General features: G+C 42.5%; 1 protein-coding gene across 1 annotated transcript in view; it reads right to left on the reverse strand.

The window, feature by feature from the left end:
* Positions 1 to 20,896, reverse strand: part of LOC133635372 (BMP/retinoic acid-inducible neural-specific protein 3-like) — a 233,990-nt gene that overhangs the window by 63,550 nt on the left and 149,544 nt on the right. Inside the window, exon 4 of the mRNA XM_062028512.1 lies at positions 19,530 to 19,720. Coding sequence (XP_061884496.1) covers positions 19,530 to 19,720 — 191 coding nt within the window. The remainder of the gene's footprint in view (positions 1 to 19,529; positions 19,721 to 20,896) is intronic.

Here is a 20,896-nt window from a genome sequence, read left to right on the forward strand (position 1 = left end):
GGGTTGGACTCCGCGGAGGCTGCCCTTTGTCACTGATTCTGTTCATAACTTTTATGGACAGAATTTCTAGGCGCAGTCAAGGCATTGAGGGGATCTGGTTTGGTGGCTGCAGGATTAGGTCTCTGCTTTTTGCAGATGATGTGGTCCTGATGGCTTCATCTGGCCAGGATCTTCACCTCTCACTGGATCGGTTCGCAGCTGAGTGTGAAGCGACTGGAATGAGAATCAGCACCTCCAAGTCCGAATCCATGGTTCTCGCCCGGAAAAGGGTGGAGTGCCATCTCCGGGTTGCGGAAGAGACCCTGCCCCAAGTGGAGGAGTTCAAGTACCACGGAGTCTTGTTCACGAGTGAGGGAAGAGTGGATCGTGAGATCGACAGGCGGATCGGTGCGGCGTCTTCAGTAATGCGGACGCTGTATCGATCCGTTGTGGTGAAGAAGGAGCTGAGCCGGAAGGTAAAGCTCTCAATTTACCGGTCGATCTACGTTCCCATCCTCACCTATGGTCATGAGCTTTGGGTTATGACCGAAAGGACAAGATCACGGGTACAAGCGGCCGAAATGAGTTTCCTTTGCCGGGTGGCGGGGCTCTCCCTTAGAGATAGGGTGAGAAGCTCTGCCATCCGGGAGGAGCTCAAAGTAAAGCCGCTGCTCCTCCACATGGAGAGGAGCCAGATGAGGTGGTTCGGGCATCTGGTCAGGATGCCACCCGAACGCCTCCCTAGGGAGGTGTTTAGGGCACGTCTGACCGGTAGGAGGCCACGGGGAAGACCCAGGACACGTTGGGAAGACTATGTCTCCCGGCTGGCCTGGGAACGCCTCGGGATCCCCCGGGAGGAGCTGGACGAAGTGGCTGGGGAGAGGGAAGTCTGGGCTTCCCTGCTTAAGCTGCTGCCCCCGCGACCCGACCTCGGATAAGCGGAAGAAGATGGATGGATGGATGGATATTTCCAGAATGTGTGGCGGGCCGGTAAACAATTAGCTGCGGGCCGCAAATAGCCCCCGGGCCGCACTTTGGACACCCCTGAGCTACGGGAATGAACGCATTCTTTTACAATGTATCAGCTTTTGGTCACCAGATGTGCCCGCCGAGCAAGGAGGAGGAGTGAATACATCGTAACAAAGTACAGACACAGCACTGATATACTGTACATTCTACAGTAAATCTAATTCCACCGCAGCAGCCAATGTGTTGTGAGGATTGAAAAAAGGCAGAAATGAGGGTCACTCTCCCTTCCGTCACTCTAATTGCTCCGTGCTACCTGAAGGTGACAACCGGTGGCAGCAACCTGTCACTGGCACTGTTTCACAAGATTCATTTATCTTCCCTTCGCCATATGTGCTCATCAGCGCTACCTGCTGACTCAGTGTGCGGCTGGAGATTAAATCTTATCATGAGCACACCGATAAAAAGCGCCGACTCCATCCTGTCGTTCTTAAAATTGCCAATAAAGTAATTGTTCGGAAGAAACCTCATTCTGAAAGCCAGCATGCTTTCTGCACTGCTCATTTCCCAGAGAACATCATGGCACGCATTACCTTGTTAACATGTGTTGACAACATCTGTTGCATTAGTATAGGATACAGAAGGAGTCTGCTTCTGCTTTAGTATGCATATTTGTACGTGCTATCATAATGTGATCAAGCCAGCGTCGTTAACATTAGCAAATATGCTAACACGTTTGTCGTCCATGTTAGTTTTATTAACTTACAATGTAAGGGTGTAACGGTACACAAAAATTTCGGTTCGGTACGTACCTTCGGTTCATTTTCGGTACAGTAAGAAAACAACAAAATATAATTGTTGGGGTTATTTCTTTACCAAATTTGTAAACAATGGCTTTAGCCTTTTAACATTGGGAACACTATAATAATTCTGTCCAAAAATAGAAATAGCTCTGTGTGTGATGGATGTGAGCCACCACTAGGCTGATGAGTGCAACAGCAGGCAGTCATGAATGCTAAGCACAACAATAACATACATATACACACAGGGTCCATTGCCAGGGTTAATGTGGTCAACACATATAAAATAAAAACTAAATAAGATAAGGCTCAGAATGGTTTCTTAAAGGCCTACTGAAACCCACTACTACCGACCACGCAGTCTGATAGTTTATATATCAATGATGAAATCTTAACTTTGCAACACATGCCAATACAGCCGGGTCAGATTAGTAAAGTGCAATTTTAAAATTCCCGCGAAATATCCTGCTGAAAACGTCTCGGTATGATGACATTTGCGTGTGACGTCACGGATTGTAGCGGACATTTTCATTTCATCGCAAAATTCCACAGTATTCTGGACATCTGTGTTGGTGAATCTTTTGCAATTTGTTTAATGAACAATGGAGATAGCAAAGAAGAAAGTTGTAGGTGGGAAGCGGTGTATTAGCGGACGGCTGCAGCAACACAAACACGTAGCCGGTGTTTCATTGTTTACATTCCCGAACGATGACAGTCAAGCTTTACCATTGGCCTGTGGAGAACTGGGACAACAGAGACTCTTACCAGGAGGACTTTGAGTTGGATAAGCATGCTTGTGGAGATGGGACAACAGAAACTCTTACCAGGAGGACTTTGAGTTGGATACGCGCTACCGTGAGTACGCAGCTGCGGCTTCCATTACATTTGATCGCTTGCCCATATGTGCGTGCCGCTATGTGCATGTCACGTACGTAACTTTGGGAAAATATATGTGCTGTATGAACTTTGAACGGTACTTTGGGCTGTGAGATTGAGTGTGTTGTGCGGGTGTTTGAGTTGTATTGGTGGGTTATATGGACGGGAGGGGGGAGGTGTTTGTTATGCGGGATTAATTTGTGGAATATTAAATATAAGCCTGGTTGTGTTGTGGCTAATAGAGTATATATATGCCTTGTGTTTCTTTTCTGTTTTAGTCATTCCCAGCTGAATATCAGGTCCCACCCGCCTCTCACAGCATCTTCCCTATCTGAATCGCTTCCACTGCCCTCTAATCCTTCACTCTCACTTTCCTCATCCACAAATCTTTCATCCTCGCTCAAATTAATGGGGGAATCGTCGCTTTCTCGGTCCGAAATGCTCTCGCTGCTTGTGGCCATGATTGTAAACAATGTGCAGATGTGAGGAGCTCCACAACCTGTGACGTCACGCTACTTCCGGTACAGGCAAGGCTTTTTTATCAGCGACCAAAAGTTGCAAACTTTATCGTCAATGTTCTCTACTAAATCCTTTCAGCAAAAATATGGCAATATCGCGAAATGATCAAGTATGACACATAGAATGGATCTGCTATCCCCGTTTAAATAAGAACATCTCATTTCAGTAGGCCTTTAACAAAACCTTTCTACATATAAAGTGCTTTTTTTGATTGATTGATTGAGACTTTTATTTGTAGATTGCACAGTACAGCACATATTCCGTACAATTGACCACTAAATGGTAACACCCGAATACGTTTTTCAACTTGTTTAAGTCGGGGTCCACGTTAATCAACATTAAACTGCCTCAAGTTGTTGCTCAGATTAAATAAAATGACAAAATTTTTCTTCTACATATAAAAAGTGCAACATTAAACAGTTTCAAGTCAACTCAGCCTCAGATTAACTTTTCTTTCCCCCCCAGCCTTTAACCCTGGTGACTTTCACTCAATGTTCATGTTTTTTTGCCAGAAAAATTAGTTTATCCACATTGTCTGCAGAAAGAAGAATTGGGTCAAAATCTAGTTTTTATTGCAACATGGTCTTAAATCTGCTGCTATAAAAACCAACAGCATTTGTTATTGCTTTAGCCCTGCCTGACTCGCCGAGGAGAGGCTGCTTGAATGCGGTTTTTGCACGACGCTCGTCTTTCTTGTCGTTGAAGCGATGTCCACTTGGGGGTGGTGACGATTCAAACGGGTCAGAATGTTTGACGTGTTGCCAGAAGCATACCCTACCGCTGCTGAACAATGTCGGCAAACCGCTTTCTCTTTGTTGTCGTAGCCCGGTTGTGTGTTGTGCCTCGTGTGCATTGTTTACACAAAGTGCGGTACGCTACTTAATATGTCCGTGTGGAAACTCGTTCGGTACACCTCCGAACCGAACCAAAACCCCCGTACCGAAACAGTTCAATACAAATACACGTACTGTTACACCCTTATTACAATGGCATTCCTTTGGCATAGTTTCAGTTTTGTAAATTTATCAAAATGTCAACGTGGAGTTTTTGAGTCTTTTTAGCTGATTGGAGCGCTAGCTTCCGCAGTCAGTGGGTCCATGACTTCTGTTTTGTTTGATCAGCCGTTTTACTGCCGTGTAACAGGCACCATTTGGAAATAACTAAGGTATGTAAATAAACAATTGACAAATTATTTAATAGCGGTACATATCTGTGGTAGTATTGTCCCGATAGCAATATTTTGGTACCGGTACCGACATGTTTCGGTACTTTTCTAAATAAAAAGGACCACAAAAAATGTCTTAGGGTACATTTAACATATGTTTCTTATTGCAAGGTTGTCCTTAAATAAAAAAGTGAACATACTATACAACTTGTCTTTTAGTAGTAAGTAAACAAACAAAGGCTCCTAATTTAGCTGCCGACATATGCAGTAACATATTGTGTCATTTATACACCTATAATTTTGTCAACATTATTAAGGACAAGTGGTAGAAAATGAATTATTATTCCACTTGTTCATTTACTGTTAATATCTGCTTACTTTCTATTTCAACATGTTCTATCTACACTTCTGTTAAAATGTAATAATCACTTATTCTTCCGTTGTTTGATGCTTTACATTAGTTTTGGATGATACCACAAATTAGGGTATCAATCCGATACCAAGTAGTTACAGGATCATACATTGGTCCTATTCAAAGTCCTCATGTGTCCAGGGACATATTTCCTGAGTTTATAAACATAATATAAAACATAAAAAAAAACGAAAGAAGATTTTGTGACTCTAAAAAATATCGATGTTATCATAGTAGTATCGACTATATACACTCCAGTACTTGATATCATCACACTGGGTGTTAGGTGTAGATCCACCAATGGCGTTTGTTTATATTGTAACCAGGAAGAGTTGGTGCTGCAGGGAATTCTGGGAATTTGTTGTGTATTGTTTATGTTGTGTTGCGGTGCAAATATTCTCCCAAAATGTGTTTGTCACTGTTGTTTAGTGTGGTTTCACGATGTGGCACATATTTATGACAGTGTTGTCATTGTTCATACTTACCCTAAGTGTGACATGTATGGCTGTTGATTAAGTATGCACTTTCTTCACTTGTCTGCAGTGTGTTCAAAATTAAGAAAGCTGCCTTCATGGTTAATGATTGGACATAATGAAAGCTTGTATTGACTTAGTCAACAATAGACACGATTTTACTCATTCATTATAATGGCTCCGATGAGCTATGGTGTGAAGCATGTCTAGCTATCACGCATCCTACAGGACTGATACTTGAAATAATTGTACTTTATTTGTGTCCGAGGAGAAAAGTATCAGTGATCTTGAAGTAGTTACAACACTGCTGACTGCGAATGGACATTAGCCGCTAGCTAGCTATCCATGTCTTAAAGCACCTCTTCCTGAGGGTGTTCTGCATGACACGATGGGTGGGGGACCGGTACTTTTTAGAGGCGGTATAGTACCGAATATGATTCATTAGTATCGCGTAATATACTAATACCGGTATACCGTACAACCCTAATCTGTGGCGGTGCAGCGTTTATTTATGTATGTAAAATTATTATTGTTTTCTAAAATTTGGTAGGTGCGGCTTGAATACATACAAGTGCGCTCAATAGCCTAGAATGTACATGTGGAGGGGGCGTGGTCTGCGGGCCTGCCGCGGAGCGGGGTGTGTAAGGACCCGGCCCCGAAGACAGCGGCAGGTGAGTGGATTGCCCAGCTGGGGATTTGTTACCTAATCACCCGTCGCCCTTATTAGCAGCAGCCAGGGCGAGACACGTTGTGGGAGTTGGAGACAGAGAGAAGAGACGCGCCGGAGAGCACAACGGAGAACAAGAGAGACTTAAGACTGAAAAGTCGAGGGCGTTTGCCGCAGTGTTGGACTCAATAAAAACATTATTGTATCCAGAATACCGGGCTCTCGTGCCAGTGTGTGGTGGTCAGGGGAAGCCAAGGCAGAGCACTGCCACATTACAGTAATTATTTCTGCCCTTTTAGATATTTGTGTTATAATTGCCCTACATATTGTATTAGCATTTTGCATTCCATTTGTCATCAGTGGTAAAATTCTCTTCTTTTGGTCTTTAGTCAGTTGCTTCCATGGGCAATGTTTGTCATTAAGTATCGTGAAAATATTCATACAATTGGCTCAACTTTGTTGTCTCACATCATTCTTAAAAGCTCTTTTCTAGTATTAATTATGAGATAAATACATAAATTATGAGATAAATAAAATTCTAAAAAAAAAAAAAAAAATCAGGACAATTAAAAAACAAATATGAAATATTTTCTAAGAGTTTACAATGGAGGTGTCTGATTTTTTTCCACCGGGGCTGCATACAGAAAAAAGGACGGATGCAGGAAGCCACTTTGATACATTTGCGCATTAAATATGCTTCAACTAACCCAGGGGTCGGCAACCCAAAATGTTGAAAGAGCCATATTGGACCACAAATATCTGGAGCCGCAAAAGATAAGAAGTGTTTGTGGAGGGGGGCGTGACCTGCTAGCCTGCAGCGAAGCGGGGTGTGCCAGGACCGGCTTCGAAATCAGCGACAGGTGAGTAGATGGGCCACCCGGGCCTGGTTATCTAATCACCTGTCGCTCTGTTAAAAGGCAGCAGCCGGGAGGAGAGAGTTGTGGGAGCTGGAGGGGAGCTGCCGTGAGAGCGAGAGCAAGAAAGAAGAAGAAAAAGACAATTGCTGAAAAGCATCCTGGGACATTTCATTAGAATAAAACAATATTGTACCCCTGAAACATACTCTCATGTCGGTGCTTGGTGGTCTGAAGAACCCCCAGGAGGGCAACCTCCACAGTGTTATAATGATGGCAACACATGATGAAAGTAGCTATATTAGCCTACTATCAAAACGACTATGTGTCGCAGGCTGACGCACATCTTCGTTGACAGAAATGTTCTACACATTTTTACAACATTGGAAAACATTAGTGAAATGTCTCAGAGGGTGAGATAACCTGGAAATGACTGTCTTAGAATGACCTAAGGTATAGATGTGTGTGTCCAAGTTAAAGGAAACGTCAGGCTGTCTTCTTCTAATGGATTAATTACAATCTTTGCAAGCTGGGTAACATTTGCTGTGGTCTGGAACAACTATCAGAAATGCAGCCAATATTACATACAGATAATGTGTCATGAAACATAGAAAAATAAACTAAATACACGGAGGACATAAGTAAAGGAAATTAAATATACCTACAAACAAGGCATAATGATGCAATATGTACATACAGCTAGCCTAAATAGCATGTTAGCATCGATTAGCTCGCAGTCATGCACTGACCAAATATGCCTGATTAGCACTCCACACAAGTCAATAACATCAACAAAGCTCACCTTTGTGCATTCACGCACGGCATAAAACATTTGGTGGACAAAATGAGACAAAGAAGGAGTGGCCTAAAACACATTTTTCTGTGGCAGCGTCGGAGAAAGTTGTACAGCTGAGTTCAAGGACCGCTGAAATTAGTAGGACGAAACGGCGCTCGCCTAATCCTCTCATCAGTGAAGCATAAACATATCAAACAGTGGGATTTCTAACAATTAGGAAGGTTTGTGTCGCGTTTGTCCTCCTACAGAAACCATATTACAACAAAAAAAATATATTTTTCACACCATTTTTTTTCCATTTTCGATACATTTTCGAAAAAGCTCCACGGAGCCACCAGGGCGCCGCTAAAGAGCCGCATGTGGCTCTAAAGCCGCGGGTTGCTGACCCCCGAACTAACCTAATGTTGGTCAATATATGCGAATCTATCGAAACAAAACATTGACATCTTAGCTTCGTGTTTATTGTCAAGATCCATTTTCCACCTTGTCTGTCTCACATTCCCTTATTGCAGCACACAAAGGATTCTATCTGATGTGGAATTCCTTTGATGACAGCTCCTTTAAAAAGCCCCCTGGGATGTTTTTTTCATTAATTTTTTTTTTTTCTTTTTACAACATTCAAGTAAGACTGTGCTGTGTTTTGTTGTCACTCTTTCTGACTCGCTGCTTTTTCCACATTTTTTTTTTTGCGGTGTTATTCATTCGTGTCCTTGCTTGAGCCCCGCATCGATCGTGGTCCAACCCTCCTGCAAGGTCCATTGAGGATTCCCTCAGAACTCCTGAGTTGAAATAAATTATTGTCTTTTGTCGATACCAAAGTGTCTGGGTTTTTAAAGGGAGTTCGGTCAATGATTCCCCGGAATTAGTTACAGCAAATTAGTGTATAACTGAAAATATAGCTTGTTATACTTTTTTTTTTTCATTTTACAATATGCAGAGGGCCAAAAAAAGAGCTGTGGGATGAAAAAAGACCACTGGGCTGCAATTTTAGAGTGTCTCTTTTTAGGAAAGTGCAACCTCTCTGTACGCACTAAAAAATGATGGGTCATTTTGCCAACCCAATTTATGAGTTGCGAGTGTTGGGTTACATTTTGGGGTTATAAGGGTATTATTTTAACTCAATGTCTAGGTTTTCAAAACTATGAACCAGAGTGTCCTCCCTGAGATCGGAAGGTTGTGAGTTCAAACCCCGGCCGAGTCATACCAAAGACTATAACAATGGGATCCATTACCTCCCTGCTTGGCACTCAGCATCAATGGTTGGAATTGGGGTTTAAATCAACAAAATGATTCCCGGGCGTGGCCACCGCTCCTGCTCACTGCTCCCCTCACCTCCCAGGGGGTGATCAACAGATTGGGTCAAATGCAGAGGACAACTTTCACCACACCTAGTGTGTGTATGACAATCAGATCGGCTCAGATCCCACATCATCATCATATGATTTGCATAGTCTGCTATGATGCATACATTTTCTAGAGGTAGAGCGGACGTGCCAGTAACTTGAGTGTTCCAGGTTCGATTGCGAGTCACAGCTGTTGTCTAGGGCATGACACTTCACCCACCTTTCTCCCAGTGGCACCTACCTCTAGTGCAGTGTGTGACGACCAGGTCGCATAGTGATGCGGATGTTGTTCTCCCAGGAATGCAGATGGGGCTTCAGACACAGCTTGCAGGTAAGAAATTATTTATTTAAGAAATAAATAATACTGAACAAACAAAAACGTGCTCATAGCACTTAAGGAAGAAACAAAAGGAGCTAGCGTGGGAGCTAGAAGGTAAACACTAAACAGAGCTTTTAGCGTGGGAGCTAGAAGGTTTCAGAGCAGGAACCAAAGTCGTCACCTGTTGTATGGAAACGAACTACGAAGCAAGACAGACTGAATGGGAAGGCAGACTTAAATAATAATGACAGTGATGACAAACAGGTGCGTGTCGGGAACCCAAGCGGCAGGTGAAAATAATAAGTTGCTATGGTAACCAACTCAGAGGTGCATAAACAGGAACTAGAAGGAAACCAAGACTAACAGAAAACACAAGTGACCCGAAAACCCAAACAGAACACGATCCGCGCAGCGGATCACAACACAGTGGTTCTTAACCTGGGTTCGATCGAACCCTAGGGGTTCGGTGAGTCGGGCTCAGGGGTTCGGCGGAGGTCAAAACACACCCGACTCATCATGTAAATAAAAACGTCTCCCTATCGGCGTATTACGGATACGGCAACAGCAGAAGTCAGACTGATTTGCAGGTGTGTAATTTGTTGTGCGTTTATGCACTGTGTTGGTTTTGTTCTTTGAACAAGGTGATGTTGCTTATTAACATGCAAATTAGTAACATATTGGCTCTTAACTAGTCATTATTAAGTACTTTTTAATGCCTTATTCGGCATGACCTTATTATAACCTTAACCCTCTAACCCTGGCCCTAACCCTCTAACCCTAATCCTAACCCGAACCCTAAACCTAACCAAATAACTCTAAATGAAGTCTTTGTTACTTAGAATATGTTCCCCAAACTAAAGTGTTACCAAAAACATATAATAACTTTGTCTTGAATTTTTCACTAAAGAAGGGTTCGGTGAATGCGCATATGAAACTGGTGGGGTTCGGTACCTCCAACAAGGTTAAGAACCACTGCTCTAGTGTATAAATGTGCAGGACTCCCTTGCCAAAGAGATTCTTAATCTCACAATCGACACACAAACAACACACAATCAAATTTTCAGATGACCCACCATTCAAACGCATCTCGAAGAACTCCAGCAATCAGGCGTGATCAGAAAGTCCACCTCCCCTTTTTCATCACACAATGTAGTAGTGCGAAAGAAAAATGGCGATACACGCCTGTGTATTAATTACAGAAAGCTTAATACGCAGACTGGAAAAGATGCTTATGTGCTCCCAAATTTGGAAGAAAACATTCTCCTCTTTGACTGGTGCGCAGTGGTTCTCTTTCCTCGATTTGAAGTCGGGGTTCTACCAGATTGAGGTAGAGGAGCTGGATAAACCACTGTGGAAATTGCCCTCCAGGGGGTTCTTCGTACCACCAAGCTACACTGGATTTGCAAACGTAACAAAAGGCAGCGACGAGACACCAAAGCACGTCTGCACACTTGCAAGCTGCGGTGCTTTTAAAAACGTTCAGGGACACCAGAGTGGACTCACAGCTCAACGAACAGGTGCGCATGGAAAGAGAGTTGCACAATGAAATGGTGAAGAAAAACTGCTTCCGTTGAGCGGTCATTCTCAGCTTTAAAGGCCTACTGAAACCCACTACTACCGACCACGCAGTCTGATAGTTTATATATCAATGATGAAATCTTAACATTGCAACACATGCCAATACGGCCGGGTTAACTTATAAAGTGACTTTTAAAACTTCCCGGGAAATATCCGGCTGAAACGTCGCGGTATGATGACGTATGCGCTTGACGAAGTCAGAGTAACGGAAGTTATGGTACCCGTAGAATCCTATACAAAAAGCTCTGTTTTCATTTCATAATTCCACAGTATTTTGGACATCTTTTGCAATTTGTTTAATGAACAATGAAGGCTGCAAAGAAGACAGTTGTAGGTGGGATCGGTGTATTAGCAGCGGACTACAGCAACACAACCAGGAGGACTTTGTTGGAGCGCTAGCCGCGCTAGCCGCGCTAGCCAGGCTAGCCGCGCTAGCCGCGCTAGCCGCGCTAGCCACGCTAGCCGCGCTAGCCGCCGACCTCACCTTGACTTCCTACGTCTCCGGGCCGCCAAACGCATCGGGTGAAGTCCTTCGTCCTTCTGCCGATCGCTGGAACGCAGGTGAGCACGGGTGTTGATGAGTAGATGAGGGCTGGCTGGCGTAGGTGGAGAGCTAATGTTTTTAGCATAGCTCTGTGAGGTCCCGTTGCTAAGTTGCTAAGTTAGCTTCAATGGCGTCGTTAGCACAGCATTGTTAACCTTCGCCAGCCTGGAAAGCATTAACCGTGTATTTACATGTCCACGGTTTAATAGTATTGTTGATTTTCTATCTATCCTTCCTTCTATCCTTTATTTTTTTTTTCTATATGCAGTTAAAGCACGATGCTATCACGTTAGCTCGTAGCTAAAGCACTTCGCCGATGTATTGTCGTGGAGATAAAAGGCACTGAATGTCCATTTTGCGTTCTCGACTCTCATTTTCAAGAGGATATAGTATCCGAGGTGGTTTAAAATACAAATCCATGATCCACAATAAAAAAAGGAGAGTGTGGAATCCAATGAGCCAGCTTGTACCTAAGTTACGGTCAGAGCGAGAAAAGATACGTCCATCACTGTCTCTCAAGTCCTTCACTGTAACGTTCCTCATCTACGAATCTTTCATCCTCGCTCAAATTAATGGGGTAATCATCACTTTCTCGGTCCGAATCTCTCTCGCTCCATTGTAAACAATGGGGAATTGTGAGGAATACTAGCTCCTGTGACGTCACGCTACTTCCGGTACAGGCAAGGCTTTTTTTAATCAGCGAGCAAAAGTTGCGAACTTTATCGTCGATTTTCTCTATTAAATCCTTTCAGCAAAAATATGGCAATATCACGAAATGATCAAGTATGACACAAAGAATGGATCTATTCCAGTTTAAATAAAAAAAAATCATTTCAGTAGGCCTTTAAAGCAAATTAAAACAATAAGGCAAGAAACACGACTGGACAGACATTCCAGCATTGGCCTAAAAGCCAATAGAAAATGATTTAGTGTTGGAACTGAAACACACAGACCAACTGTACAACTGTACAACCAAGTCATTGAGGTCTTTTTGAGGAAAGAAAGGAGGATGGATTTTGTGTTGAAGTAAGTATTTTGCGGGACACAGCCGTTTTGGTGGGTGCAAACATTTTATACAGTTTTTTCACGTTTAGTGTGTTTTTTTCACGTTTTAATATGTCTTTATGATTCATTTCGTTCATATCAAATCCATAATAACAAACTGAAATGACATATATACTAAAAAGGGAAGAAATATTACAGATGTTATGAGATAAATGCTTTAAAATGTAATATCGGAAATTATCGGTATCGGTTTCAACCTCCCGATTTTCCCGGGAGACTCACAAATTTCAGTGCCCCTCCCGAAAATCTCCCGGGGCAACCATTCTTCCGAATTTCTCCCGATTTCCACCCGGACAACAATATTGAGGGCCTGCCTTAAAGGCACTGCCTTTAGCGTCCTCTACAACCTGTCGTCACGTCCGCTTTTCCTCCATACAAACAGCGTGCTGGCCCAGTCACATAATATATGCAGCTTTTCACACACACAAGTGTGTCAACAGCCATACAGGTCACACTGAGGGTGGACGTATAAACAACTTTAACACTGTTATAAATATGCGCACACTGTGAACCCACACCAAACAAGAATGACGAACACATTCCGGGAGAACATCTGCACCGTAACACAATGTAAACACAACAGAACAAATACCCAGAACCCCTTACAGCACTAACTCTTCCGGGACGCTAGAATATACACCCCCTCCCCCGCCCCCATCTCCCGAATTCGGAGGTCTCAAGGTTGGCAAGTATGCTCTAGTATATTCTGGACTGAAGCTGTGTGCCTTCATTGTTTTTGTAGCTGTTGTTTTGAGGCATGTTTAAAAAATTTTTAAAATGTATGCACTTTGTGAAAGTCAAAGTATAGTATTCCCATAGTTGTAGTGGGTATCAGGATTATCTCAGGGAGAGCATGTCCCAAATTCCAAGCTGCTGTTTTGAGGCATGTTAAAAAAAATAATGCACTTTGTGACTTCAAAAATAAATATGGCAGTGCCATGTTGGCACTTTTTTCCATAACTGGAGTTGAAGTTGTTCTCTTATTTTGGAAAACCTTGTTTTTGATTGATTGATTGAAACTTGTTGTGGGGAGGCGTGGCCGGCAGACCGACAGCGAGGCGGGGCACGCCGGGGCCGACCCCGAGATGGCGGCGAGGAGGCGTGGCCGACGGGCCAGCGGCGAGGCGGGGCGCGCCGGGATCGTCGCTGAGATAAATGTCAGGTGCGTGGATTGCCCATCTGGGTACAATTATATAATCTCCTCTCACTGAATAAAAGGGTGGCAGCCGAGAACGACGGGGCAGAAGGAGTTGGAGAGTCGCGGAAAAAGAAGTGCGGAAGCGACCAAGAGCGAGACGCAGACGAAGACGAGGGCGGCTGTAGAGCAACCGGAGGAGCGAGCGGTTTGAGAGAGGAGGAGCTGAAAAGCGGCCCGACATGCACTGAGTATTTATTGCAAAATAAAACAAAGTCACAAACCTGCTCCAGTCATGTCTGTTCTTGGTGGTCCATGGAACCCGGACGACAGTGAGAGACTGTCACTTGTATTAGTAGATTGCACAGTACAGTACATATTCCGTACAATTGACCACTAAATGGTAACACCCGAATAAGTTTTTCAACTTAAGTCGTGGTCCACGTTAATCAATTCATGGTAAAGTTACATTGTTTAATGCATCCAGCGAGGCATCACAACAACATTAGGCATAATAATGTGTTAATTCCACGACTGTATATATCGGTATCGGTTGATATCGGAATCGGTAATTAAGAGTTGGACAATATCGGAATATCGGCAAAAAAGCCATTATCGGACATCTCTAGAACAAATTCTTGCTCTTTTGCAATGTATGTAAATACTGTCACGTTTTTGTCATGACAAAGTGGCTTGAGACGTGTTTATTGTGTCGTTGTCGCCAAAGTGTGGACGTCTTGTTTGGAAAGATCATTTTAAAAACCCCTTTTATTCTTAACTTTTGACAGTAGCCCGCTAGATATCTTTTCCTTGCTGATGCGGGTTTAGCGATTTTCAAATGCGATGCGTAATTTCCCATTTTGTACACTGTTGAGGTGATTCAACGTCAATATGTTTCTGTATAGTATTTCTCCAGCAATGGTCATGTGGTGACATAAATTGTGGTATTTTGAGAGGTAATCATTGAAGTCGGACATCACTTGAAGGCCTAGGTGGGAAATGCACGGCCCGCCACTGGGCGACATGCATCTCCATGAAGCGATCGTTGTTTCTTGATGATATCATTATAATCTCCAAGACGCCTGAAGAACCTGAGGTCTACCTAATGAAAGTTCTTAATCGCCTAAAGGACTACGGGCTCAAACTCTCCCCCGAGAAATGTACGTTTTTCCCAACTTATGTCCGATATCTAGGTCATGTCGTGTCCAGACCAATTGAGACCGACCCTGAAAAGATGAAAGCCCTAAGTCCACGGCCTGTGCCCCGCAGTCTCTAGCAGCTCAGCTCGTTCTTAGTCTTGTCAGGATAGTACGGATAGTTTATTAAGAACTACTCGAGCATTGTTAAGCCCCTCACTGGCTTAACCTCAGGCTACTACCCGCCCTCGCGCTAAAGCACAAAGCACAAACTAAAGCCTGTCCATTTTTACGACCAGAAAATACCTTTTCTCATTCTCCGCTAATCCCCTTCCATACACCTATACACATGTATATGGGTTTTATTGAAGTGTACAGTTCACATAAAAAATAAAAAAAATTGCAATTAAATGAAAATAATTGTTAAAATCCTGTGTACGCAAATCATCTTCCTTCCAAAACATTGCAGTTGAAGGCAACTATACTTCCTCACCTCCAATTAAAACAGGTACAAGATAGCACTATAAGTGTTACAGGTAGTTATGTCAAGGGATGTCCGATAATATCGCACTGCCGATATTATCGGCCGATAAGTGCTTTAAAATGTAATATCGGAAATTATCGGTATTGGTTTCAAAATTATCGGTATCGGTTTCAAAAAGTAAAATGTATGACTTTTTAAAACGCCGCTGTGTACACGGATGTAGGGAGAAGTACAAAGCGCCAATAAACCTTAAAGGCACTGCCTTTGCGTGCCGGCCCAATCACATAATATCTACGGCTTTTCACACACACAAGTGAATGCATCGCACACTTGGTCAACAGCCATACAGATCACACTGAGGGTGGAGGTATAAACAACTTTAACACTGTTACAAACAACGTTCCCTCTAATTTTTGCAAACGCACAAACACCCTGAGCATTCAGTGGAATACAGACGTGCACACCAGCAGCACATTTGTCTCAAACCTGACATAACAATTTAAATGTCTTATTATTATAATCAAGTGACTAGTCAATTTCAAGAGATTATTTTCTAATATATGTGATTTGGCCCACTTAGATATTGTTTTTTTTAATCAGCTATTTTATGCCTGGGTGGGGGTCCTGCTTTGGAAAGATTGTGTACCCCTTTCAGAGATCACATTTAGTTCCCCTTAAAACATTCACATGTTGCATGAGATGAAGTGTTTATTAACTTTCTGTCCGTAAAATAAATATTTTTATTAGCAATTGTGTGGTCCTGTAACATCATTTCATGGTTAATATCCAAAAAATAACATTCTTAACAAATGACAGTAGAATAAGCACACTGATTGAGGAGTCGTAGTAAAACGACCTGAAATTTACACTTTACGTGTAGTGTTGGAGTTGTCCAACTTTTTGTGTGGCCATAAACGCACCAGTGGCTAATTGCCATAGTGCGGGGGTCGGCAACCCGCGGCTCTAGAGCCGCATGCGGCTCTTTAGCGCCGCCCTAGTGGCTCTCTGGAGATTTTTCAAAAATGTATGAAGAATGGAAAAAGATGAGGGGGGAAAATCTATTTTTTTGTTTTAGTATGGTTTCTGTACGAGTACAAACATGACACAAACCGCCCTAACTGTTATAAATCACACTGTTTATATTAAACATGCTTAACTGATTTGAGTATATGGCGAGCGCCGTTTTGTCCTACTAATTTTGGCGGTCCTTGAACTCACCGTATAGTTTGTTTACATGTATTACTTTCTCCAACTTTCTAGGACGTGTTTTTATGCCACTTCTTTTTCTGTCTCATTTTGTCCACCACACTTTTAACGTTGTGCATGAGTGCACAAAGGTGAGTTTTGTTGATGTTATTGACTTGTGTGGAGTGCTAATCAGACATATTTGGTCACTGCATGACTGCAAGCTAATCGATGCTAACATGCTATTTAGGCTAGCGATATGTACATATTGCTTCATTAAGCCTCATTTGTAGCTATATTTGAGCTCATTTAGTTTCCTTTAAGTCCTCTTAATTAAATGTATATATCTCATGACACATCTAATATGGCTTTTAATTTTTTGCGGCTCCAGACAGATTTGTTTTTGTATTTTTGGTCCAATATGGCTCTTTCAACATTTTGGGTTGCCGACCCCTGCCATAGTGTATGTGTTGGTGCAGGTGAGAGAGGGAGCAAGCGGCTGCTGTTGATATAACAGATGACAAAGAGTTGCTTTTGGCTTGGTTTGTACGATAGACAACGACCAGTTTTGCTAGTTAAAAGTATTTTACACATTGTTTTGGTGTGGTTATGGCCGACAAACAATTTCGCTAAATAAAGGGACCGATGGAACTCCTGTCCTCCTTTAAGTGTCTCCACAGACGTTACAATAATTTAAGTGTTGACAAACATTGTTTTATCTGTTGTGGCCGCCTTTCGTCACCTGTTACTCACAGTTGCATTGCAAAATCATACAAAACAAACAATTTGTTTAATATGTTTAGAGTGGGATTTGATTTTTTGCGCGGCATAGATTTGCTGTGCGCAGAGGACGTGTGAGCAGTGCGCAAATGCGCAGGTGCGCACCTTAGAGGGAACGTTGGTTACAAATATACGCCACACTGTGAACCCACACCAAACAAGAATGACAAACACATTTCAACACAACATAAACACAACAGAACAAATACCCAGAACCCCTTGCAGCACTAACTCTTCCGGGACGCTACAATATACACCCCCCGCTACCCCCCCCCCCCCCCCCCCCAAACCCCCCTCTCCGCCAACCCTGCCCACCTCAACCTCCTCATGCTCTCTCAGGGAGAGCATATCCCAAATTCCAAGCTGTTGTATTGAGGCATGTTAAAAAAAAAAAAAGCACTTTGTGACTTCAATAATAAATATGGCAGTGCCATGTTGGCATTTTTTTCATCCAGAGGGGCATCACAACAAAATTAGGCATAATAATGTGTTAATTCCACGACTGTATATATCGGTATCGGTTGATATCGGAATCGGTCCACGACTGTATATATATCGGTAATTAAGAGTTGGACAATATCGGAATATCGGATATTGGCAAAAAAGCCATTATCGGACATCTCTATACACAATAGCACTATAAGTGTTACAGGTTATGTCATTACGTGCTGAGAGCCTTAAGAAAGCAGGATTTAATGCCTGGAAAGTTAGCGCCCTCTAGGCATTTGCCTAAAGGATGCTAACAGCCCCATTTGCCCCTCAGAGCTTTGAGGGCAAAAAACAAATACTTTAAATGGGAGTCAATAGTTTAGTTTAGTTCTTTGACTTCATTTGCGCAAACATTACAACTCATTTAAAAGGGAACTGCAATTTTTTGGGAAGATTATCTATCAATCCAACTCCTTATGTGAAACAGGCACACATAGGTTTATTTTTAATGCATGTTAACTTGTAAATAAACTAAAGATGTCCGATAATGGCTTTTTTGCCGATATCCGATGTACCGATATTGTCCAACTCTTGATTACCGATTCCGATATCAACCGATACCGATATATACAGTCGTAGAATTAACACATTATTATGCCTAATTTTGTTGTGATGCCCCGCTGGATGCATTAAACAATGTAACAAGGTTTTCCAAAATAAATCAACTCAAGTTATGGGAAAAAAATGCCAACATGGCACTGCCATATTTATTATTGAAGTCACAAAGTGCATTATTTTTTTTAACATGCCTCAAAACAGCAGCTTGGAATTTGGGACATGCTCTCCCTGAGAAGGGTTGAGGTGGGGGTAGGGGGTAGCGGGGGGTGTATATTGTAGCGTCCCGGAAGAGTTAGTGCTGCAAGGGGTTCTGGGTATTTGTTCTGTTGTGTTTATGTTGTGTTACGGTGCGGATGTTCTCCCGAAATGTGTTTGTCATTCTTGTTTGGTGTGGGTTCACAGTGTGGCGCATATTTGTAACAGTGTTAAACTTGTTTATACGTCCACCCTCAGTGTGACCTGTATGGCTGTTGACCAAGTATGCGTTGCATTCACTTGTGTGTGTAAAAAGCTGCAGATATTATGTGATTGGGCCGGCACGCAAAGGCGGTGCCTTTAAGGTTTATTACCCCCCAACTCAACCCCCCCCCCACCCCCCAACCCTGCCCACCCCAACCTCCTCATGCTCTCTCAGAAAGAGCATGTCCCAAATCCCAAGCTGCTGTTTTGAGGCATGTTAAAAAAAATAATTGCACTTTGTGACTTCAATAATAAATATGGCAGTGCCATGTTGGCATTTTTTTCATCCAGAGGGGCATCACAACAAAATTAGGCATAATAATGTGTTAATTCCACGACTGTATATAACAGTATCGGTTGATATTGGAATCGGTAATTAAGAGTTGGAGAATATCGGAATATCGGATATCGGCAAAAAAGCCATTATCGGACATCTCTAATTATAATCAAAAATCTTGTTCTTTTTGCAGGAATCTGGATATGATCCAAACATACTGTACATTATCCATAGCAGATAGTATTGGACGGATGAAGTTATGCTAAACTGATGTTTGGGTCACAAGGGAGGAAGATGGGCCATTGTGGCAAAGAAGTTCACAGCAAATGATAAAGTCTCTTTGAAGACTCAAACGGCTTCAGAAAGTATTTTTAGTTTGAAGAAGTCATTTTAGGGATTTCCAAGATTCGTCGCTGAACAATCCCTTCCTCTGGATAACATACTTTTTCTATTAGTATTATTTCTGTTACACTGGACCAAGGGACCTTTTTTCCCTCCACCTGTGGAGGCGTGGCATTGTGTCCAAGATCGATAACTCCCCATAATACACTAAATGACAGCTACACTAGATCCCGCCTTGAATATATTGATATGGTGCATTGTACATTAGTCACAGTGCTGTCATGTGTTATACGACAAGGACAAGACACTTGAACTTAAATAGCTGTACCTTGATGGCAGTTGAAGCGATCTGGATATGGTGCAGTTTGCGGAGGGTGCTCTCCCTGTCGATGAAGTAGGATGCGGCCAGCTGGTGCAGAGCTTCCAGAGTGACAGTGGATGAATTACTGGAGTAATCGCTCACCTCTCCTTTTTTGCTGAGTTTTCTCTTGTCAACAAATATTGTTAAGGCTTCCTCTCCTGCACAAAAAGAAAAAAATAAATAAATACATGGGGAACAACAGTATATGTTGACACTGAATACTACAAAACCCAGAACCAGTGAAGTCGGCACGTAAATCGTAAATAAAAACAGAATACAATGATTTGCAAATCCTTTTCAACTTATATTCAATTGAATAGACTGCAAAGACAAGATATTTAATGTTCGAACTGGAAAACGTTGTTATTTTCTGCAAATATTAGCTCATTTGGAATTTGATGCCTGCAACATGTTTCGAAAAAGTGGCAAAAAAGACTGAGAAAGTTGAGGAATGCTCATCAAACACTTATTTGGAACATACCACAGGTGAACAGGCTAATTGGGAACAGGTGGGTGCCATGATTGGGTATAAAAAGCAGCTTCCATGAAATGCTCAGTCATTCACAAACAAGGATGAGGCGAGGGGTCACCACTTTGTGAACAAATACGTGAGCATTGATTGATTGATTCAAACTTTTATTAGTACAAACCCTGTTTCCATATGAGTTGGGAAATTGTGTTAGATGTAAATATAAACGGAATACAATGATTTGCAAATCCTTTTTAACCCATATTCAATTGAATGCACTACAAAGACAAGATATTTGATGTTCAAACTCATGAACTTTATTTTTTTTTTGCAAATAATAATTAACTTAGAATTTCATGGCTGCAACACGTGCCAAAGTAGTTGGGAAAGGGCATGTTCACCACTGTGTTACATGGCCTTTCCTTTTAACAACACTCAGTAAACGTTTGGGAACTGAGGAGACAAATTTTTGAAGCTTCTCAGGTGGAATTATTTCCCATTCTTGCTTAATGTACAGCTTAAGTTGTTCAACAGTCCGGGGGTCTCCGTTGTGGTATTTTAGGCTTCATAATGCGCCACACATTTTCAATGGGAGACAGGTCTGGACTACAGGGAGGCCAGTCTAGTACCCGCACTCTTTTACTATGAAGCCACATTGATGTAACACGTGGCTTGGCATTGTCTTGCTGAAATAAGCAGGGGCGTCCATGGTAACGTTGCTTGGATGGCAACATATGTTGCTCCAAAACCTGTATGTACCTTTCAGCATTAATGGCGCCTTCACAGATGTGTAAGTTACCCATGTCTTGGGCACTAATACACCCCCATACCATCACAGATGCTGGCTTTTCAACTTTGCGCCTAT

Source organism: Entelurus aequoreus, linkage group LG19 (genome assembly GCF_033978785.1).
Source record: "Entelurus aequoreus isolate RoL-2023_Sb linkage group LG19, RoL_Eaeq_v1.1, whole genome shotgun sequence".
NCBI lineage: Eukaryota > Metazoa > Chordata > Actinopteri > Syngnathiformes > Syngnathidae > Entelurus > Entelurus aequoreus.